The 24372-nt window shown below is 46.8% G+C and overlaps 1 protein-coding gene across 4 annotated transcripts in view; it reads right to left on the bottom strand.

Moving 5' to 3' along the window:
* Apba2 (amyloid beta precursor protein binding family A member 2) overlaps positions 1 to 24372 on the bottom strand; it is a 108387-nt gene that overhangs the window by 33405 nt on the left and 50610 nt on the right. For 3 of the 4 annotated variants that reach the window (XM_070043111.1, XM_070043108.1, XM_070043109.1), the window contains exons 3-4: positions 21392 to 21445; positions 4784 to 5776 (exon numbers count right to left, since the gene is read on the bottom strand). In XM_070043111.1, the coding sequence (XP_069899212.1) occupies positions 4784 to 5737 (954 nt within the window). In that variant the 5' untranslated portion in view covers positions 5738 to 5776; positions 21392 to 21445. The remainder of the gene's footprint in view (positions 1 to 4783; positions 5777 to 21391; positions 21446 to 24372) is intronic. The other variant, XM_070043110.1, reaches the window with a different exon arrangement.

The raw sequence follows: 24372 nt of genomic DNA, 5'->3' as shown, positions 1-24372 counted from the left end.
GGGAGGGAGGGAGGAGGGAAGGAAGGAAGGAAGGGAGGGAGGAAGGAAGGAAAGAAGGAAGGAAGGAAGGAAGAAAGGGAGGGAGGGAGGGAGGGAGGGAGGGAGGAGGGAAGGAAGGGAGGAAGGAAGGGAGGGAGGAAGGAAGGAAAGAAGGAAGGAAGGAAGGGAGGGAGGGAGGGAGGGAGGGAGGGAAGGAAGAGGAAGGAAAGAAGAAGAAAGAAGAAAGGAAAGAAAGGAACAAATAACGGAAGGAGGAAAGGGGAAGAAAAGCAGAGGAAGGAAAGAAAGAAGGAGCAAACAAGAGAGGGAGCAAGGTAGGAAAGGACAGGAAGGAAGGAAGGAAGGAAGGGAGAGTGGGAAGGAGAAAGGTTGGGGAAAAGGGAAAGAGAGAAGAGAAAGGAGAGAAGGAAAGAGAAGAAAGGTGAGAGGAAGAAGAAAGAAAGAAGGAACAAATAAAGGGAGAGAGGGAGGAGGAACGCAGTGCAGGTGAGGGGAAGAGGAAAAGGAGGGAGGGAGGGAAGACACCCAGAGCCTTCTGCAGGTATAAGCACATCTTCATACTAAAGCAAAGTACCACGGTAGTCAGTCATGGTGGATACAGGCAAAAGGAAAATCTCCACCATTCCTATCTAACGTGGTGGCTTTGGTGGCCACCGCTGCTAATGGCGCAAACCCCTACAAGTGTTGGGCACAATGCCCTGCCTCCAGTGGGGTTTGGGGACAGCTGTTTACTAGGGCGACAAAACCAATCCTGTGGGTTCTCTGGGGGCCTGACCTTGGGACAAGTCCTGAATTCCACCCCCCACAAGCTGTGCCCGACTTTGCCTTGAGCTCTGTCAACACGAGGTTGACACCTGAGATCTGAATGCAAGCAAGAGACTTGAGCCACAAGGAAAGTCAATGACCAACGCTCAGTCAATATTAGACTTCCATTTCCAGAGGGCATCTTTTGTATTTAACCTCTATTAGTCTGTGTGGGGCATTGTGCCCAGTGTGGAAGATGTGGGAAAGAGGAGACCTCAGTGGCAGCCGATATGATTCATTCTAAATAATACAATAGTGGAGGTTAGACTCAAAAGAAATCTCCTGGCGCTGCAGACACTAAAACGAAGTCACACAGCCTAGAATCTTAATAACAGCTCCCCCAGGAGACATAGAAAGAAGATAACAATCATCCAGCTAGCGTCTACTACATCTTCCTGTTTAGTTTTTATGCATATGCAAAGTGGAATTAGTTTTCTTTTTCTTCTTTTGGTCCTGCTGTACTGGGGTTTGAACTCAGAGATTTATGCTTATTATCCAGGCTCCCTACAACTCGAGCCGTATTTCCAACCCCTTATGCTCTGGTTATTTTTGAAATAGGATCACATCTTTTTTTAAACCTGGGCTTACTTGGACTTTGATTCTCCTATTTTTACTTTCTGCCCTAGCTGAAATGACAGACATGAGCTACCATACCCAGATTGATGGGGTCTTGTCCCCCTCCTCCCTATCCCTTTCCCTCCCTTCCTCCTCCTTCCCTCCCCTTCCCTCTCTCTTTTACTGACTCATTTATTTACGTTATTTATTTTTGGTGCCAGTCCTGGGGTTTGAACCCAGGGCCTGGGTACTGTCTCTGAGTTTTCTCACACTGGTGCTCTATAACTTGAGCCACAGCTCCACTTTCAACTTCTTGCTGGCTAATTGGAGGTAAGAGTCTCACAGACTTTCCTCAGCCCAGGCTGGCTTCAAACTGAGATCCTCAGATGTCAGCCTCCTGAGTAGCTAGGCTTACAGATGTGAATCACCAGCACCCAGCTGACTTTAAAAAAAATTATTTTGCCCTAGAACTGGGTCTTTTTGATCTTCAACCTCCTGAGCAAGTAAGATTATAGATGTGAGCCACTGGGGCCCGGCTTAGCTGCTGTTTTAATGATGGATTTCACAGTACAGATTGTCCTTCATTTACAATGTTTGGCTTTTTTTAACCTTATGGCTATGTAAAAGTAGAAATTACACTTTGAATCTTGACTTTGGAACTTGTCCCACTGCCGGACATGCAGTCTAATTGTCTCTTGTGGCACTAGGCACTGAAACCCATTGGCCATATACCAGCAGTGAAATAAACAGTATCTACCATGTTGTGTCCTGTCTGTGCTGTTTAGCAGGTTAACAGTATGAAATGCCTTTTCTGCTTGTGATATTTTCAATGGCTGGCTTATGGGTTTATTGTGAGTCAGGAAGCCCATGTCTTTTGTTTTTGTTTTTTAGGTTTTTTTGGGTTTTTTTGTCAGTTGTGGGGCTTGAACTTAAGGGCCTAGGTCTCTGAGCTTTTTCCTTTCCAAGCTACTTCTCTACCACTTTGAGCCACAGCTCCACTTCCAGTTTTGTGGTGGTTAATTGGAGATAAGAGTCTGGACAGACTTTCCTGGTCATGCTGGTTCTGAACCATAATCCTCAGATCTGAGCCTACTGAGTAGCTAAAATTATAGGTGTGAACCACCAGCACCCGGCTCCATGTGTAGTTCATCTTAATGTTCTAATAAGGTATACTTTTGCTATAGCCTGGGATGATTCATGAAAACAACCCCAACAGGTTTTTGTTTTTGTTCAGTTTGCTGGTCCTGGGATTTGAACTCCAGGCCTGAGCACTGTTTAGGCTAGATAGGCTAGTGCTCTATCACTTGAGACATATCTCCATTCCTGGCTTTTTGTGGATAATTGGAGAGAAGAGTCTCATCTCATGGACTTTTCCTGCCTAGATTGGCTTTGAACCATGATCCTCAGATCCTGAACAGCTAAGATTACAGACGTGAGCCACCAGCACCCAGTCAACAGTTTTAACAATCTCCTCCTATTACTCCTGCTGAAGTGGGATCTCATCTACTACTGAATAATCATGCCCAGCGCAGACTCACCAGCCTACACAGCCTGGCTGCTGCCAATACCATGGCTGCTGTCAGCACCATGGACAGCACCTAGTAGTCTCACTAGAAGTCTCTGAAATGGACCAACCCAAGATGTAGACCACATGGTCGCTGTTGAACCGAGAGGAGGCTGACTGGGAATCTTTGCACCTCCTACCCAACATCATTTCATCCTAATGGTCTGGGCCCTGGCTCCATCACAACTTCTCTTCCAGGAAGGTAGATGGTGGGATCAGGGGACCTGCCTGAACCTGACAGGCCGCAGAAGTCACCTTCTCATATCCCACACCCCTTCTCAACATATCTGAGCTGTGTTCAGTGTCCCTGCACCATCTGCCATATTGTCATCTGCTGTAGCACAGGAAGTTGAGAAACTGGGGCGGGGCAAGCGAAGGCTGAGCGGGGGAGAGGGCGGGACAATGCCAGCAGCTTCCTGTTGCCAGACAGACCCTGCTGCTATTCAGACAGGTGTAAAGAACACCACCTCCCCATTGCTGGAGGCAGAGAGAGAGCTGGGGAAGGGCTTCATGCCAGTAGCATGGTACCAACCACATCCCCATGGGCAGATGCAGGAGGGCTGGCTCCCAGGTCAGGGGCAGGCTGAGGAGGGGAGGGCTGAGGAAGGGAGGGCTGTGGGAAGCTAAAGAGCATCTGCACGCCAGTAAGCCAGGGGCTGAGGGGGACAGTCTTTCCGGGGACCCCCATGGTGCCCCTCAATTCCTATCCTCAGCCTCACCTGAAGGCTCTTCTTCCATCTCTCGCCCTACTTTGTGGACAAGGTATAAGGCAGCCCCGTTCTGCTTATTTGGTGCTAGTTTTCCCATCTCAGTCTCAAAGTCCTCTGTAACACAAGCCCTAATCAACAGCCACACCCCAGCCCAAGTGTTTCCGCCACAAGCAGCGAGGGACACGCGTGTGTGTCTGATGTGGGCTGGGGTCCCATATCGCACCTCATCTTAACTGTCATATTCAGTGAGCTAGGATGTATTGATTTTTCTTTCCTTTTTTTTTTTTTTTTTTTTAAATCCCATTATCAGAGGGTTCTTTTGAGATATACAGAAATCAGGGAAACGCTACAGAATCAAAACGTGTGTTTGGTTTGTGGACTTAGGACATGGAGATACTGTGTGAAGGTATGTGTAAATCAACTGCTCTGTGTGTGTGTGTGTGTGTGTGTGTGTGTGTGTGTGTGTGTGTGTGTGTGTGTGTGTGTGTCCCAATGGCCACGTGAGCAAGCAAGCTGAGCAAACACAAGACCCTAAGTTCACACATACGTACTGGCAAAAAAGAAAAATGACCATGGATACAGAAGAAAAAAAAAAAAGTAAAAAGAAAAAGTTCTTTTCAAATTATTCACAGCGAAATGCCCCATCAGGCCCAGGCTTGCAGGTTTCGGAGACTTATAACCCAGAGGCAATGATAATGCGCAATGCAATTCAGGCCACTGGCTGAGGTGGTGGGCGGAGCAGCACCCCCTCCCTTCCAGCCCCCTGCCAATCCCAGCTGGCCAAAGGAAGCCACTGGGGAGGCCTGAAGTCAGATCACAGACACTCCTCCACCCATAGCAGTTACAGAGCAGTGGGCCAAAACCTGCACTTGGACACATGGTAGAAGGGGGAATGTTTTCTGTGTGACACCAGCTGCCCACAAGCCCTGGAAGGGAGAGGTTTCTAGTATCAGATGCTGAATCTTACAGGTGGGTCCAGGATGGCCAGAAAGAGCCTTGAACATGCCACGCCATTGAGCAAATATACCAAGCCTGCACTTAGAACTGGAAGGCAGTCGGGTCTCTCCTCCCTTTAATATCTGCCAGGGGCACTACCCCAGCCCTCTGCACCTCCCTCTTTTCTCTTCCCTGGGGACATCCAAGTACCTACCTGCTCTTGGGGCCATTTTGGCCTCTCCTCTGGAGTCCTGCTCTTGGTCTTGAACCCCCTCTGGGGGTCTCCAGGATGCTTGGCCTCAGCAGGGAGGTTTAGCGACTTGGGCCTGGCCTCATGCCTGCTGGGTCCTAGGGGGGCCTCGTCAGGCGGACAGGCCTCTGTGGAGTCCCCGGGCCCCGGCTCCGGCGCATGCTCGGGGCTGGCCTCGCTGGCGCTGGTGATGCTGGTCATACTCAAACTCATCTTGATCTCGGCTACAATCTGGTCGATGTCCTCTTCCTGGTCCTCCAGGTCCCTGTCCCCACGCCTTAGGCGGTAAGGGGAGGCGCCCCCTGCGTTCCCATTGGCTTCGGTAGGGTAGTAGTCCTGGTAGCCATCTTTGCTGGGACAGAAATGGTGGCTGTCCTCCTCCTGGTCTTGGGCCTCCAAGATGGAGGGCTCATCCTCAGGGATGGTCAGGTGACCGCCCGGGTAGTCCTGGCTACCCTCAGCCCCGTGGCCGTGAGGATGTGGACCCGCCGAGTCTGTCCACTCCTCCACTGCCTCCTGGCACTCATCAGTGTCCACGGGGCCACGGGCCAGGTACTCGTCCCCATTACAGTCCATGCCCTCCAGGTAACTGTCATCCTCCGGGCAGTAGCGGATGTAGTAGGTGATGCCCTCCTCCTCTTCCGGAAGTCCCTCATCGTAGTCTTCCTCCTCAGAGGTGTTGTTCACGTAGTCGGAGCTAGAGTCCCCATCGGGGCTGTGGTTGTGGCATTCCTGCTCCTCCAGGGTAGGGCTCTCGGGCCGCAAGGTGGCCAGCTGTAGATCGCCCGGCATGTAGCCCTCCTCCAGGGGCAGTTCTGTGTCCTCGCTCTCGGGCTCCTGGCTCGGAGGGATGGGGCCCGGCCTGGCCCTGTGGTCCAGCATCGTGCTTGCAATGCTCTGGCGCTTGCGGTGGGCCATGGCGGACGCTCACGCGGTCATTGTCACTGGATACAGCCACTGTGGGGAGGGACAAAGAGAAGAATGATCAGAACCACCTCCCACCTCACTGCTCTTCACACACAGACCACTGCCAAGCTGAGAAGCATGATGAAAGGCTGCGGCCTGGTGGAGTTGCTCAACTATTGCAGAGGCAGAGATCAGGAGGATCACAGCCTGAGCCAGCTGCGGCAAGTTAAAAACAAAACAAAATGGGGGGCTGGGAAGGTGGCTCAGTGGTAGAGCGCTTGCCTTGCATGCATGAGGCCCTGGGTTCGATTCCTCAGCACCACATAAGCAGGGGGAAAAAAGCTGGAAGTGGTGCTGTGGTAGAGTGCTAGCCTTGAGCTGAAGAGCTGAGGCCCAGAGTTCAGGCCCCATGACAGGACCCCCCCTCCAAAAAAAAGAAAAGCTGGTGCAACCCTAATCTCAAAGCTGGGCCAACCAAGCACAGTGGCTCACACCTGCAATGCCAGCTGCTCAGGTGGTTGAGATCTGAGGATCGAGGTTCAGAACCAACCCAGGCAGGAAAAGCTATGAGACTCTTATTTCCAATGAGCCACCCAAAAGTGGTTCATTGGAAGTAAGTGGAAGTGGAGCTGTGGCTCAAAGTGGTAGAGTTCTAGCCTTGAGCACAAAAGCTCAGGGACAGCATCCAGGCCCTGAGTACAAACCCCACAACCAACCAACAACAACAACAAAAAGACCAAGCTGGGCATAGTGGCATGGACCTATCCTTCCAGCTACATACCTATGTGTTGCCAAGTCCACGTGAAGGCTATAGGAGGGATATGGCACCACGAAGACACAGGTATCCTGTTCAGAGAGAGGACTCCCCCCACCTCCAAGGGTACCCCAGCCACATGCTGAAGGGAAAGACCAACACGCGAGGCTCAAGTCTGGATTCTCAGGTTGGACCGCAAACAAATGCCCGAGGTCACAGGCAACAGAGCTCATGAACCCATTCCTTGGGAACAGAACCAATGTTACAGCATTTTGTGTCTCCCTAGAGTTGGCCACTAGGCCTGTACCCTACACACTCCACACCTGTGAGACACAAAGCCATGGACTAACCAAGTAAGGATCAAAAATATCCAAGACCTGCCTGTCTCCTCCCTTCCTGTTCGCCATGAGAGGATCAGCTCTTCCTCCTGCCGTCTCCCCAGCCCCCACTCCCACCACGCTATGCGGCTCCACCACTCAGCCAAGCAACCACGAGTAAAGACTCCTGAAACCATGAGCCATCGTAGATCTTTCCTCCTCCTAAGTTCATTATCTCTGGCATTTATTTTGTCACCATGACTGAAAGGCAGCTAAAATTTGTTTTTAACCCTAAAAGAAGTAGATATTGCTGAGAGCTCATCTCTATCTGTAGCTTAAAAAAACATTGGGAGATGCTTCCTCCTAGCTCCACCGTAAAGATCCAGGTGGCCAGCCCAGATTGTTTCCAGCTCACCGCCCCCCCCCCAAAAGAAGACAAAAACAAAATCACCTCTCACTATAGGTCGTACTACTGTCCCACGGCTGCCGCTTGTGGGGAGATCTACCCAGGGTCATCAGGACCCTTTGCTACCACCAGAAGGAACACGGACCTGTCACACACCAAGTCTCTGAAAACTGAATTAGGATTTGAGAAGGTCAAGAAGAGATCATTCATATGACAGAAAAATATATCACATGGATTTTGTAAATGTTTTGTAAGGCAGATTCCAGAGATGTTTTAGGAAGGAGGGAGAAAGATAGGAAAAGGGAGAGAGAAAGAGGGAGAGAGGGAGGAAAAGGGAGAGAGAGAAAGAGAGAGAAAGAGAGAGAGAGAGAGAGAGAGAGAGAGAGAGAGAGAGAGAGAAGGGAGGTTAGGGTCCCAATATCCCCCCCTTCAAGAGTATGTCCCCAGCTATGTCTGCATTTTATTCCACTAACATTTTGGTCAATATAGCCCTAAATTATTGATTTTTTAATGGTACATTAAATTATAGATTGCTAGAAATTATGATAGACTATTTTCATACTTAATGGATATCAAAGTGATTCTAACTGTGAGCTGGCTTGAACACTCTGCTGTCTCTGGGCTGCCAGAGTGGACAGCGATCCTTCCGTTCTCTGCTCCCTTTGTTATAATACTCATGTTTGGCCCTTGTTTCCCCTCACCTAGAGCATATCAAACTTCAAATGGCCATGCAGAAGGATGGAAACTCCCATCTACAGGGGTCGGGGGGGGGGCCCACAAATAGACTTCTAGAACACTCTGACGGCCATTCCTCTACTAACAGCCCTTGTTAACTCGAAGCAATCAGAGCTGTTACTGTCCCTTTCCTTAATGGGACTTGGGATGACTTCTTCAGAGAAAGAGAGATGTAAAAGTAAATTAGTTAGACCCAGACCTCCAGGACAGTCCCTTGACCTAGCAGGAGAACACCAGGGGCTCAAGAGACATTGCTTTGGAACATCTGACCTCTGTCTGCCCTTCTCGAAGCCCTTTGGTTTCCATAACCTTCCCATGACCTTGGGGGAAGGGGTTTGATTAGAATCAGAATGTTGTGGGTCCCCACCAAATAAGGGGGGACCTTGCCTTCCAACACACATAATTATAACAAGAGCAACCAATCAAGGGACAAAAACCTCTACATCCCAGAGACCCAGACAGAGAGAGACAGAGAAAGCCATCCGGGGAAGGGAAGCTGGATGACTGACGGAGGGACCACACAAGGGACAGACAAGCAGCGACGGAAGCATCCTCCCAACTAGATACTTCTCTTCCGAATAGAATTCTTTCCCCCATAGACTTTATTTGTTGAACTCCTGAGACAAGAACCAAGGAGGCTACAGAGGCAGAGCTGGCAGTGGAGCAGCCACACCAGCAGGCGTTGTCTGCTGCTGAGCTGCCATAAACCCTCCCCCCCCCACCCCCCGCCTCCACTAAGCAGGCCATATCTGATACTGAGCTGCCCACCAAGAGCAAAAGCAGAAAATTCTGTTATCAGCAGCACTGGGTCTTTTTACCCAATTATACTCAAGAACTATCTCCCCCATTGACTTAAGGCTTAGGTGTCTGTCAACAGCTCTGTGGTTTTCTATACCGCTATATAGGCACTGTTGTTGTTTCATGAAAAGAGTTTCTCTCCAATTATTTGCTTGCCTGGCTGGTGGTATAGAAAGGCGAGGTGGGGTAGAGGAAGGGGGTGGGGGAAAAGAAGAACTCCAGTCACATGGAATTAGTCCTGATCATTCTTCGCTGATAACGTTGTTTCATTAAATAATGGACACCAGCTTCAAGTCACACCAGAACGAATACCAAAAAACAAACCCATGATATACAAAACTTGAGAATTTTAAATGGAGATAGGATGGTTATTGATTTTCTTTTCTTTTCTTTTTTCTCTTTCCTTTTTTTTTGCCTTCAGTCACAGTATGGCTCTACTGGGTATTGGCAGTAATCCTGTTTTAGATATCAGAAACAGTTTCACCATTAAATGTAACTTGGCATATGACCAACAATAGCTCTTTTCTCCAGTCTGACATCACAAACTTTTTGATCTGGCTCTTTTTTGTACTACAAAGGGGAAAGGGCCTACCTGCACCTACAGCCACTCAGAAAGAAGCCGGCTCTACAGAACTGCATTGGATCCACTGGGCACTCTGATCATAGGAGAAAGCAGCCTCATGCTAAAGATGAAGACCAGAAGTCATTACTTTAGTTCAGACCTCTGAGCTGGATGTAGTGGATTATACCTATAACACCAGCACCTGGGAGGCCGAGGCAGAAGAATTACAAGGTCGAGACCAGCTGGAGCTACCTAGCTAAGACCCTGCATGGAGAAAGGCAAGGGCTAGCAAAGTGCTGGGGGCTCGTGCCTGTCATCCTAGCTACTTAGGAGGCTGAGATCTGAGAATCATGGTTCAAGCCAGTCCGGCCCCCTTCCCCCCCGCAAAAAAAAGTCAATGAGACTCATATCTCCAATGAACTAGCAAAAAGATGGATGTGGAGCTGTGGCTCAAGTGGTAGAGCACCAGCCTGAAGGGAAAAAGTCAAAAGTTCAGAAGTGCAGTGCTTGCCTAGCATGAATAAGAGGCCTGGGGTTGAAGCCCTCGCACTGCAAATGAATTACATTAAAATGAATTCAGACTTTTGTTTCACTGTGAAGATGTTTAGTGGAGGGACGACCTTCTCCCTTTTGGGAATGAGGTCTGGTCTGTTGTACTGTGCATTTATTCCTATTAAGAATTCCTAGGGAAGCCAGGCATCCCTGATGATCACAGTTCAGAGCCAGCCCAGATGGGAAAGTCCGGGAAACTGTGATCTCCAATGAACCACCAGAAAGCCAGCAGTGGAGCTATGGCTCAAAGGGGTAGAGCTCAGGGACAGTGCCCAGGCTCCAAGTGAAAGCCTCACAACTGACCAACAAGCTCAAAGAGGCTTCCTTGCCCTTTCCACCTTGTGAGGACTTTGTGAGCCTTCCCTAGGCACCAGACAAGCCAATACCTCCACCCAGAACTAGGAGAAATAGCTATTGCTTACATGAGTAACTCCACCTGCAGGTCAGCTGACTGATACTAACTAGCCCCTTATTTGAACAGCCCGTTCCAGGCTAAAGTTCTCACCGGCTGCTCCTCCCCGCCCCCCATGACAAAACCTCAACTTAGGCCCCTCTAAAGGGTTCTTTGCTGTGTATTAACCTGAGGATCAGCTCCTCCAATGAGGCCAGAAGGAGCAGGGTCAGGAGAGGGTTAACCATCCATCCAATGGGAGACGGGATGAGTTGGCATTGTAGAGCATGTGCACCAACATATTGAGGCTCTTTGCTTCTGATTAATCACATTAGGGATGAATCCGTCACCACAGCCCATCTGGGGAAGCAATCTGAGCGCACAGGAGAAGCACTATTACCTACCGCATGTCCAAGAAAATGAGGTCCTGTGTCCAGACGCCATTAATTCTGTAACGGCACATAAATCAATCGGAAACGCCATCCCTGACACAGCGCTGGCCCCTGGTCTCCCGGCACATACTAATGAGACATGGGAAACAGCTTCACTGCCAACCAGCAAGACACAACGTGTCCTCATTCTAAACCATGTTTTCCTTTTCGCACGGGTAAACAGCATTCGCCGGTTTCTTCGAAAGGGTTTGTGATACGGCAGGTTGAGATGAGCTAGAAAATAGCTTTTTTCTTTTTTTTCTTTTTTCCTCCCCTCTTTTCCCGCCCCCCCAGTGGCCACAATACGGGCTGGGTGTAACTGAAATGGACAAATTCAGATACTGATACAGATTCCATTGCATGGTTGGCTGACACCAACTTTGTCTTCCAGTGTGCCTTCCTGTGTTGTAAAGATAATATTCTTTTGTGCCTTTCAAGTATCATTTTCTGGCTTTGACTGCACATGATTTTGGGAGGAGACGATCCTGGAATATATTTGTAAAATCAGCTCTAACATCCAAGCCATGTGGTCTGTGGATTCTGGATTACAGACAATTAGGTGCTCTGAGGGAAGGCTAATAAATTAAGCTCTGAGACCCAGGCTGGTGCCCAATGGTATTGATCAAGACCCTATAACCTGGCTTTAAGTCACCGGCTGATGTGCCTTGCTTTGAAATAAGGTCAGGAAACAAACCCACTGGTGAGATTTTTGCCCCCACTATACCTTTCCTAACAAGATCCTAGTTCAATCCATGTGGGCACAGCTACAAGACAATGGAATGGCAGCTGATATATTTACAATGAATGGGCCATACAAAATACCTTGTCCTGGCCAGGTGCTGGGGGCTCAGGCCTTTAATCCTAGTTACTCAGGAGGCTGAGATCTAAGGATCACAGTTCAAAGCCAGCCCAGGCAGGAAAAGTCCATGAGACTCTTATCTCTAAACTACTCAGAAAAAGCTGGAAGTGACACCGAGGTTTAAGTGGTAGAGTGCTAGCCTTGAGCAGAAGAAGCTCAGGGATAGCACCTAGGTCCTGAGTTCAAGCCCCAGGACTGGTACCAAAAAATGTGCTGTCCTAATTAACTTATAGTCAGTGGGATGAACGGGGAGCACCATGGGCTGGAGAACAAAAAAGTGTGGCAGGCCATTCCACAGAAGGCAGATTTTGGCAGGAGCCAAACAGCAGCCGTGTATTGAGGGGCTAGAGGGTCTAAGACAGATGGTTCCTCTCTGAATCTCAGGTGGTGCAAACTCAGAACTTGGTGAGATCGCCAGATGGATCACCAGACGAGAAGAACTGTGGTATTAGTCAGGGTTCTCCGGAGAAACAGAATCAACAGGATGTGCGGGGAGGATTATTTCAAGGAATTGGTTCATGCGGCTGTGGAGGCTGGTGAGTTTGACATTGACAGAGCAGGCCAGCGGGCTGGGTACTGTAGTAGGAGATAAAACTAGTCTTGAGTCTGGACACAGCCTGGGGTGAGGGGGGCAGGCAGAATTCTTTGCTCTTTGGGGGACTTTATTGGGCCTTTTCTCTCAAGGCCTTCAACTGATTATATGAGACTCATCCCCCATTTTGAAGGATAATGTGATTTACTCAAAATCTACTGATTTAAGCGTTACTCTCATCCCCCAAACACTTTTACAGCAACTGGTATTTGGCTAAACACTAGGATATCATAGCCTAACAAACTGACACATAAAATTAACCATGCACTGGTGGTGCATGCCTGCAATCCTAGCTACTCAGGAGGCTGAGTTATAAGGACTGTGATTCAAAGTCAGCCCAGTCAGGAAATCTGTGAGACTCTTATCTCCAATGAACCACTAGAAAGCTGGAAGTGGAGCTGTCACTCAAAGTGGTAGAGCACTAGCCTTGAGCAAAAAAGTTCAGGGACAGTGCCCAGGCCCTGAGTTTAAATCCTATAACCCCCCCCCCACACACACACACACCAACACAAAAGGAAATGTCAAAGATAGTCTGAACTGATCGGTTATCACCGGGATTAAATTCACTTAACTGAATAGATTGAGTTATGGTGCTGTCAGGGGCTGAATTGTGTCCCTTTCCAAATGTAGTTCTAACTTTCAGCATCAAAAGGTCACTGTCTTTGAAGGTAAAAGAGGTGATGAGGTTCAAATGTGTCTATTAATGCTGGGCACGATGGACACAAACCTGTAACCCTAGATACTTAGGAGGCTGAGATCTGAGAACCATGGTTCAAAGCCAGCCTGGATAGGAAAATCTCGAATAATGCACCCCCCCCCCAAAAGGTAGAAGTTGAGCTGTGACTCCAGTGGTAGTGTGCTAGCCTTGAGCAAAAAAGCTCAGGGGCAGTGCCCAGAACCTAAGTTCATGCCCAAGGACCAGTCCAAAAAATAAAAAATGAAAAGTCTATTACATGGACACTCACTCTACCTGACTGAAGTCTTTATACTAATAGACATTTGGACACACAGAGAGGTCATCTGACAGCAAAAAATGGCCCTCCACAAGCCAAGGAGAGAGGCCTCAGAAGAAACTACCCTGCAGACACCTTCTTCTAGAACCTTCAGACTAACAAGCCTCCAGAGCAAAGAGAAAATAAATGTCAGCTCTTTTATCTATAGTCCCCAGCAACTCTAGAAATCTAGCACAGTGTTCTTTTACTGGGTCTTGGGTGCAAGGACTTGAATTTGCTCAGGCTACTTGCTCACAAATGACACCCTACCACTTGAATCACGTCTCCAGCCCAGTATTTTGCTGGTTAACTGAAGATGGAGTCTCTGGGTCTTTGCTTCCTGGGCTGGCTTTGAACTGAGATTCTATAAATCTCAGCCTTCTGAGTAACTAGGACTATAGAAATGAGCTCCAGTGCCTGGTTAATGAAGTACCATCTCTTCAGCGTATCAGTTGAATAAAGTTGGATTTTTCAGACTATTTTAGAAAAAACAACTATGCCCTGCTTCCTCTCTTGTAGCACTACTTCTAAACACAAAATTACATGAAAGCTACTGAAAAGGTGTTGAAAAAAGACAAATCAAACAAATGCTAATAAAAAAAAGAAAGTAGGCATGCAGGCAGGGTGACAGTAATTAGGCAAAACAGATGCAAACAGCAAAATATGTAAAGGGACAAAAGAAACATTTCTATTAATAAAAAGAATGATCTGCCAAAAGCACCACGTACCGTGATCCACTTAGCAACATACCAGCAAAATACCAAGAAAGCAAATGCTAATGCAACAGGAAACTGGTTTCATTACTCCAACTGGGAGAGTTTCATAGAAATCAGAGTTAATGAGATAAAAAGAAAAAGTTAAACCATAACTAGATCTGTTTAGAATTCTGTATCCATCAAACAAGATAGTTTAAAATTAAAAAAAAAAAAGATGCTGGATACCAATCCTCACATCTATCATCCATCTATCATCCTAGCTACTCAGAAGGTTGAGATCTGAGAATCAATCTCCTTTTAAAGCCAGCTCAGGTAGACAAATCCCAGAGACTCTTATCTCCAATTAACTGGCAAAAAAAACCAAACAAAACTGGATGTGGGGGTCTGTTTTAAGTGGTAGAGAGCTAGCTACGAGTGATAAAGCCTGAGCAAGAATGAAAAGCCCTGAGTTAAAGTCCCAATACCAGCAAGCGCGCGCACACACACACACACACACACACACACACACACACACACCACACACACAGATACTGAGCTCCAAGCAAAACTAATTACTCAGCATTAAGCTACCAAACATACATATTTTTTTTAATAGAATGTAAGCTCTATAGGAGAATTTACACTGACCAACCTCCTAGGCCCTGTGGACAAATTCAAGTTAATGTTGGAAAGACTGCACCCATTACTGTTGTACTGTCTATCCTTCATGAATGCTCTGTGATGAACAAGCAAACTCGCTGCAGTATTTCTCCTTTGAAGTGGGCACAGTCGCTAAGACTTGTAGAGAGTGGTTTAGGCTCCTTGCAAGAGGAGTTCTGGAGGTATAAGGTCAAGGGCCCGTGTCTGGAGGCAGAAACCCAGCATGCCAAGGATATCTTATAGCAAGAAACAGGGTGCAGGTGCGGGCCTCGGTCTGTTTTCCTTACCTTCTTAGAAAGCTACCAATTTTCAATCATGAGGCATCTACACTACGATTCCTAATCACCAAATCCTAATCAATTCCTAGTCTTAATCCTAGTCACCTCCCAAAGGCATACTTGCTAAACAACCGATTCATTGATTGATTGATTGATTGATTGATTGTGTGTGTGTGTGTGTGTGTGTGTTGGTACTAAAGCTTGAACTCAGGGCCTGGGTACTATCCCTTAGCTTTTTTTTGCTCAAGGCTGGCACTCTACCTCTTGAGCCACAGTTCTGCTTCTGGTTTTTTGGTGGTTAATTGGAGATAAGCATCTCCAGAACCAGAATTAGGCTGTCTTTACCTACCAGGGCCAGCCTTGTATCTTCCTGGAGTTATTGAGTCTCTACTTCTACATTTTCTGAATGCTTTTTGTTCTTACCAATATCTGAACTCCTGCTGCAAACCTGTATCACCGGGCGCCGACTCCTGCTCTCCTCCCACAGGTGGGTGGTGACCTATTGTTACACCAGCCTCTCCAGACCAGCTCTGGACAGCCCAAACCCCAGGCCTCCCAGCTCTCCAGAGACCAACACATCTTCTCCAACAAGTTTGCCCTTGCTCGATGTCTTAATCTGTTTTGTGTTGCTATAACAAAATACCTGGATGCCAGGTAACATGGAAAGCAAAGGTAGTGGATGGCACCTGTGTCTAAAACCATCAGCCCTCTGACTACGTCAAAATATGGCAGATGGAAGGACTGGACTGGGAGGCTCTGGATGCAAAGACAAAAGGGAGGAAGGAAAAAAAAGGGAGGAAGGAAGAGAGGGGGGAGGGGCGGGCTCCCTCCTTAATGACCAGCTGCACTCATGGCAATGAATCTGCTCAGAAACAAACCCAGGAGGAGGGCCCAGCTTTACTCTCTTCACAAAGGGTCACGACTCCATCCACCTTCCACTCAGATAAGCTCCACAAATGAGAGAAGAGGACTCCCTCGGTCCTCAGGGAGATGACAAGGAACATCTTCCTCAGGAAGACCGTCTTCGTCATCTCCCCAACCCCCACCCCAAGCGCATGGTCCCCAATCTGTATTATACAATCCAGTAATATATAGTAGATATGATATCATACAATGTGTTATATACAAATTATACATGTGCTATATAAATTATATAATATAGTGTTATATGTTATAATATATAATGCAAATTTTATATATATATATATATTATAGACAGATAGAGATAGCTATAATTACCCATTGCTGAGGACAGGGATTTGTTCTGAGAAAAAGTCATTAGATAATTCCCTCATCATGCAAACATCACAGATCACATGTACACACACCCAGCTGGGCTGGGTCAGTCACTCCAGTCACTTAATAAAGACATACATGCCACTTGTCACTGACTGGAATGTTATCATGAGGCACATGACTATATGTATATATGTATATATAGATATGTATATATATATATATATACAATATGTGTGTTTTATGTACATACATAGAGACTTAAGATAAAGCTTAATACTTAGGCAAAATAAAAGAAGAGCAATGATATGACAGAACCATTATAAACAACAAAAGCAAAGTGAATACTGTCTTTCTGCCTCCCCTTCTCCCCTCCTCTCTCAATCTGTCTTTCTCTCCCTGTCTCTCCTTCTCTCTCTCAATCTCTGATTCTCCCCCTCTCCCTCCTCTCTTTCTGCTTCTCTCTGAACATCTTATTGCATTGTAATACCTTAGCAACCTCAGCAAACAGTATGTTTTCTTCCTAAGTCAAGAGCTTCCATCTTTTCCCTCAGAGGAACCACTTTACGACATCTCCTGGCAGATCTGAACTGCTAATCACCCTTTGCCCTTGCCCTTGGAGCCACTGGTAATTAAGATGAGTGATTTGCGAAAGCTTCAGAAGCACACAGAGAGGGCAACAGGAGTGAACGCATACAAAGTGCATCATATATATGTGTATATAGATACACATATATATGCATGAGAAATGTATGCATATATGTATATATACATATATATGCATGAGAAATGTCATTATTTGGCACAATTAATAAGGGCTTAAAGAACAAGCGTTGAGTAGAACAGAGATCTCTAGATGGGAGAGTGCATGGGGCACCGGGAGAAGAGAGAGGGTGGAGCGTGGGTGTAACACAGCAGAGCTGGAGGCAGGGTGGTAGCTCCAGAGTTTTGTAGCACAGTAGGGTAGCTCTAGTCTACAGCAATTAATTGTACATTTCCAAATAACTAGAAGAGTTTGAAGGTGTCCAATGCATAGAAATTATAGGAGTTGAAGAGATGGGAAAGCAAATTACCCTGCATCCTTCATTATACATTGCATGTAAAGACTGCATAATTGTGTGCTCACATAAATGAGTGCAAATACATGCCAATTAAAATAACCATTGCACTGAGATACTGACACCTTTAATCACCAAGTCAGGTATTATGTGACTAATGGGCAGATAGGGTACAATGTACAACTTAAGGATCGTTCATTTCCGAAATTTTCTATGCAGTGTTTTTGGCCCACCGTGGATTGTGGGAGTGAAATTTTAGGGGGTGACACTGGGTGAGGAGGAGCCGATTTCTCTTGCAGTCACTACATCAGCCAAGGTAGAGAGGAAGAAAAGATGGAGTAGAGAAATAAAACCACACCTAGGGGGGGCCACCTCTCCCAAAAGGCAGCCAGGGAAGACCCCAAACCTCTCAGAGAAGCAGGGATGCATACCCATTCGGAGCGGAAGAAAATCTTTGGTTTTACTGGGTCATCCCTGAGCTGTGCATTGTGGGTGCATGTATGATTCTGTGGTTTCTATATCGTTTGCACCCCACTTATCTGATGTTCCCCCAAAGGCTCTAGGGAAGGGGAAGAGGCTATGATTTATCTACTACCCAACATTTCCCCAAATCCTGTGCGTTTCCCTTAGTAGAATCTCATGTTGTTGCAGACAGAGGCCTAATTGTCTCTTGGTACGAGTAAGAACTTCCGCTTTATCCTAACAGCTCATGCACTTGGCTACAAAACCCAGAAGTGACCAATCCACACTGAGTATGGGTAAAAAACCAGACATACATGAAAATTTGTGTTGTTCTGGCTACCAAACTCCCACTCTTTCCTGCGGGGGCTGACTCTCAACATGAAGTCAGGGCTCCCTCTCAACATCGTACACACAAACAACTGCCTGGCACATTCTATTTTCCAACATAATCACTCTTTATTTATTTTTGTCATATATGGGGCTTGAACTCAGAGCCTGGGCACTGCCCTGAGCTTTTATGTTCAAGACTAGCCCTCTACCACTTTGAGACACAACTCCATTTCTGATTTCCTGGTGGTTCATTGGAGATGAGAGCCTCAGGAACTTTCCTACCCAGGCTGGCTTTGAACTGTGATCCTCAGATCTCAGCCTCTTGAGTTGCAAGGGTTACAGGTTTGAGCCACCAGCATGCAGCATCATAACCACTTAAATGATGAAAAATAAACACAAACAAACAAAAGCCAAATAAGGGGGCCACATACATAGCACCCAACATGGAGCTCAAAATGTAAGTAGAGGCTTCTCCCTGTAGGTCTATCAGAGACCAAGCCCTTCCTCAGAGGCATATATGCGTGTAACACAGTCTTCCTGTATGTGAGGGTCTCCTCACCACATACAGCCACCGCTTTGAGAGGCCCTCCTGCAGCCCACGATAGAGACTATACTTCTGGGTACCAACTTTTACCATGACAACACACCGAAAAGTTGGCAGGTCCTTACCAGCATCTCTTGAAGACACACTGAATGGAAGACAGGAAGGGATTTTTTTTTGTCCTCTCTCAAGAAAGATGAGAAGGTTGTGGCCATAGACTATTTGGAAATAAAACTGTTCACAGTCTACATAGCTACAATAGAATATGACCCACAGTGCAACTCCAGAAGATGAAGCGAATGTCTCCGCAGACATGCCCGCTACTTCTCAGAGAGCACAAATGAACACAATAAGTTTGGAACATGAGCTCAGTAGAATTAGGTGAGGATTGACCAATAGGGGGCAGTACCAACAGCAATTCTCACACCAGTATGGTATACTATTTTCACCAACATCTCTTGAGACTCCACGGGACAGTTTGGGAATGCTCCCTTACCTACTGATGTTATTAATTAGAACTGAATATAATTAACTGGGCCTGAGTCCCATTAATAAAAAATTACATACAGAAACAGCTAACTGCTTTTCATTTAATCACACTAATTATGTTAGGTGCAACCTACGCATAGAAGCTTCTGGTGCTAGTTTCTTAACACACTTAAAAAAAAAAAAAAAAGATGATGGTGGAAGCTGCCGGTAGCTCACATCTATAATTCTAAGGATTGTGGTTCAAATCCAGCCTGGGCAGAAAAGTCTGTGTATCTCTTATTACCAATTGATCACCAAAAAGGCTGGAAGTGGAGAGGTGGTTTAAGTGGTAGAGCACTAGCCTTAAGCACAAAAGTTCAGGGACAGTGCCTAGGCCTTGGGTTCAAGCCCCAGGACTGGCACACACACACACACACACACACACACACACACACACACACACACGCACGCACGCACACACACACAAAAGGTATGATGATGAAACATTTTCTTCTCTTCCTGCAAGTTGTTCATTAATCTTCCCACCCTTCCAACAGGCCAATCACTGGATTTATACATTTCACTATTCAAATATTTCACATGCCAGAAACCAACTGTAGAATTTCATTATGCAAGCAAAAGGTGCCCCCTGACCAGCCCCTCTGGAAAACAAAACAAAACAAAAGCTTTCTTCTTTCTAAGTAGAAGCAGATTCATCAAGTTATTTGATGAATCACGCTATGAGTATTAGCATTTGAAGACACAGAATGGTTCCATTTGCTACAGAAAATAAATAAATAAACTCATGGCCTTTTCTTCTCTCTGCAGACAGATCTTCTCCTCACGGAGATTCATTCTGGCATAATTGACATTTAAAAAATATCCATTTCAGTGCCACTATTTCTTTCCGAGAAGGAATATGGCTTTCTGCGGGGAAGCTGCAAAGAATCATGATGAGCTTATTCACTCGAATGATGGGGAGTTCGGTCAAGAGGCGGGCACAGCTCCTGGGCTACTGCAGCTCATTTGATCTGCTATTAGTATTTCAGGACACAGAAAAAAAAATCCAGCAGGTCTTCTCTGAGCTCAGAAAAAAACAAAAATCAAACCCTTTAACCCTTCAGGGTATCTAGGGAATCACCTCACAGCTCCAGCTGAATATAACTGAGTGACACCCTAAATTCATGAAGCAAAACATCAAGGACCCGACTGAACAGGGGACAGCTCTTAAGACTGTGGATGGGTTTAGCTGGCTGCTTGACCTGGGCTCCCAGTAGCTCAGCATTTCACTGAAGTCTGTGAAACTTCTGCACTGTACATAGCATCTCCCTCAAGATACCATGTGTTCTGCTACTTGCAAACAAAATCCACCCCTCTAAAGGGTCCCCCAAATGCTCTCTCATTTTGGGAGCTGCAAGTGGCTAATGCAGCCAATTAAGTTAAAGTTGATGACAGGTATAACTCTAAAGAGAACCATCAAATGGAAAGGAAAGACTTCTATGGAGAACACCAAAGTTCAGAAATAGCTTAAAAAACTAATAAATGAGCCAGGTGCTGGTGGCTTATGCCTGTAATTCTAGCTACTCAGGAGGCTGAGATCTGAGGATCACAGTTCGAAACCAGCCTGGGCAGAAAAGCCTGTGAGACTCCTATCTCCAGCTAATCTCACACACACACACACACACACACAAACACACACACACACACACACACACACACACACACACACACAGAGCTGGAAGTAGTGCTCTGGCTTAAGTGGTAGAGTAACTAGCCTTGAGCAAAAAAGGATCCCAGGAACAGTGCCCAAGCCCAGAGTTCAAGCCCAGGACTGACCAATAAATAGATAGATAGGTAGATAGATAGGTAGATAGATAGATAGATAGATAGATAGATAGATAGATAGATAGATAGATAGATAGATAGATAGATAGATAGATGATACTAAAACTGACAACTGAGACTTCTTCTGCTGTTTCCTGGTAATTCCCAGTGACTTGTCTGAGCTTCAAAAGTGTTTCAGATTTCAGAGATTTGAAGATGGATTCGGTGTCAGAAATGCACCTAGGTTTTTGTGTCAGTGCTCACAAAGTTTCAGAGTCTCGGACTGCATCTACTTCACCTGTAGCCATTAACTGTGTTAGTGAACAGTCCAAGCGGCACCTGCTCCTGATAGCTACGTTCAATGTACTCCTAAAGTTGGGAGCCCACGAATAAATGACTGAGCTGGCAAGGACAATGGTCCTCCAGTACAAAGGCCGGCGAAGGGACAGGTGGAAAAGGATGCTGGCCCCAGGAAAAATACCGGCCCAGGAGTGACCCTGGGCCGTTTGTCTACTTCTTGGCAGTCAGTCAAACTTCCAGTTCTAATTCCCTGAGTTCAGACACACACAGTCTTATCCACAACCATTTCTCAGGAAACAAAGAAGAAAAGAAAAAAGCCCTGGCGACTGGCCAATTCCATCTGCGGTCTTCTGGTGAAACAATCCCACTTCCCACATGGTAGACACAAAATCTCACTTCATGCAAGGCCATTCCGTAGTTCTTACCGAAAACAAGGGATTTGGTACTGTCCCCAAAGGCCTCCCGGTGATCAAGTCTTTCTGGAAATAAAGCAGAAAGGAAAGAGAGGGCATTATTTAGCTTTTAGCGATGATACAGGTGCCGACATAGAGCTCTTTCATATATAAAAATGGAAATGAGTGAGAGGCTTTGAATCACCTGTGAAAGTGAACAAATTAACATTCTGATCAGAGGATTAGAAATTACCCTAAACAAATAATTTTTTAAAGTGTCTCTAGCCATTTCCTCACACAATTATTGCCTTAAGAACAATGTGTTGGGCAAATAAAGCCATGGCTTACGGATCATTCAGGAAAAGAGAGACTACCCGCATATTAATGAAGCTCCTCAAAGCTCTCATGAATATGTATTTTCCCATCACAAAGCCACACCCCAGTGGTTTGCAGAACTGGTGTTTGGTGACCCTTGCAGAGGGAGGCTGACCTGCCATGTTGGGGTTGGAATGGAGCGAGGACCAGTTAAAGGGGAGAGAAAAGAAAATCCTCTCGGTTCTTCTGTTCCTGAGTCTCTCCCACCCTCCCTCCTGGGTAAGTGAAAGAGAACGGGAAAGAGGCCAGGAGGTCTTCTCACACTTGCCTCGAATAGAGAAAGCTTTGCAAAGAAGAGATGAAGAAGAAGCCACAATAGATCCCAAGGATCCAAGGCCAGACCTTCAGTGGCTCAGGAATTCATGATGAGCCATCAGAGAACCAGGGAACTGGACTGGGCTAACGCAAGGCTACGGGGCGGGGCATTTGCTGGCTGCAGCTATCACCTCTGGATTCCTCTTCTTCCTCTCGTGGGGCCGAAGACCACAAAAGCTACGGAAGGACGGTCTCGTTTCTTTTCATCTTAAAAAAGAAAAGTATTTTCATGATCCTTAACTAGAGCTTTCTTTTGTTTTTGTTTTTCTTTTGTTTTTTGTTGGTCCTGGGGCCTGAACTCTGGGCCTGGGCGCTGTCCCTCAGCTCTTCAGCTCAAGGCTAGCGCTCTACCACTTGAACCACAGCGCCACTTCCAGCTTTTTATTTAGTAATTAAGAGTTCATACATGCTCCTGCCCCCGCTAGCTTTGAACCACGATCCTCAGATCTCAGCCTTCTGAGACGTGAGCCACGGAGCCCAGCTTTAGAAGTAGTACTTCCCTACTGGATGAGGACAGACACATCTGGTGCAGATGCACAGGGAAAGAACCTGGCTAGCTCTCAGAACACTAAGGACGTTTCCATGTGGACCAAATCACCTGTTAAAAAGAGACACAGGTCTGCAAGCTACCTTCCTCTATTCTGAGGGGAACCTGACAGTCCCCCAGCTTTTTTGAAAGGAGGTCTCCTAGCCTGGTACTGGTGGCTCACACCTGTAATCCTAGCTACTCAGGAGGCTGAGATCTGAGGATCGTGGTTTGAAGCCAGCCCAGGTAGAAATGTCTCTGAGATTCTTATCAGCAGTAAGCTATACAGAAAAAAACAGAAGCGGTACTGCAGCCCAAGTGGCAGAGTGCTATAGCCCTGAGCAAAAGAAGCTCAGGGACGGTGCCTAGGCCCTGAGTTCAAGCCCCAGGACGAAAGAAGAAAGAAAAAGAAAGAAAGAAAGAAAGAAAAGAAAGAAAGAAAGAAAGAAAGAAAGAAAGAAAGAAAGAAAGAAAGAAAGAAAGAAAGAAAGAAGAAAGAAAGAAAGAAAGAGAGAAGGAAAGAAAGAAAGAAGAAAGAAAGAGAGAAAGAGAGAAAGAAAGAGAAAAGAGAGAAAGAAAGAGAAAAGAGAGAAAGAGAGAAAGAGAGGGAGAAGGAAGGAAGGAAGAAGGAGGGAGGGAGGGAAGAAAGGGAAGGAAGGGAAGGAAGAAGAGAGAGGAAAGAAAGAAAGAGAGAGAGAAAAGAAAGAAAGGTGTGGAGGAAGGAAGACAGAATGGAAGGCAGGCAGACTCCTCAGAGTGAGTGAACTATAGTTTAAATAATATACCCACTTCCTAAGAGCAGGCACTGTGAGCTGCTTGCTTCCTGTGCATACATCATCCACAGAGCCTTTCACAGCTTTGGCCTCAATTTTGCAGTGCAAAACACACACACACACACACACACACATACACACACACACACATACACACACACACACACACACACACACACACACACACACACACACACACACACACACACCTGGAAAACAAGCATTACTTCAAAGGTGTATGGGAAAGTGAAATGCAATCAGTAGCTACACCGTCTTCTTCATTCCCAAGCTCCCCCACCGGCCCCACCCCCGCCCAGCTGCCCCTCCCCTACTGTGGGGCCTCCAGTGGGAAGAAAGTCTCCCTGGTAGTGAGAATAATGTGGGGGGGAAAGGCCTCGCTTTCTCACATGTTCCTGGACCCCCAGGAAAATAGTCGGTGAATGGGGTCTGTCCCCTTCAAAACTCCCAGGGGAGCTTAAATCCCATGGTGAGGATGGAAACCTAAAACCCGGATGGTATTTATGGGAGGGGGAAGGTGAGGAAGGGAGGGGTCCCCCAGGGAGATCATCCCGATGAGCCAGGGCAAGAGTCCCCAAGATGGTCCACTGACAACCAGGTAAGGAGTGGGAGAGCCTGCACGCACACGTTCCGCACGCCTCCACTTTGATTCTTGCGACGTGATGCTCTTCATCACCCGAGGATTCTGCCAGCGGGAAACCCATGGTTCACGCCTGTCATCCTAGCTACTCGGGAGGCTGAGATCTGAGGATCGTGATTCAAGGTCAGCCCAGGTCGGGCTCTTACCTCTGATAAATCATCCTTCCCCCCCCCCCAAAAAAATGGAGGAGTGGAATGGAGGTATGGCTCAAGTGGTAGAGCACTAGGTCCTAAGCAAAAAGAAGCTCAGAGACAGTGCCCTGGCTCTGAGTTCAAACTCTGATACTAGCACTGGAAAAAAAAAAAAAAGAGGAAGAGGAAGAGGAGAAGGAGGAGAAAGAGAAAGAGGAGGAGGAGGAGAAAAAGGA

Source organism: Dipodomys merriami, unplaced genomic scaffold (genome assembly GCF_024711535.1).
Source record: "Dipodomys merriami isolate MVZ:Mamm:240054 unplaced genomic scaffold, mDipMer1.0.p SCAF_33, whole genome shotgun sequence".
NCBI lineage: Eukaryota > Metazoa > Chordata > Mammalia > Rodentia > Heteromyidae > Dipodomys > Dipodomys merriami.
This window is presented reverse-complemented; position numbering and strand designations above follow the sequence as displayed.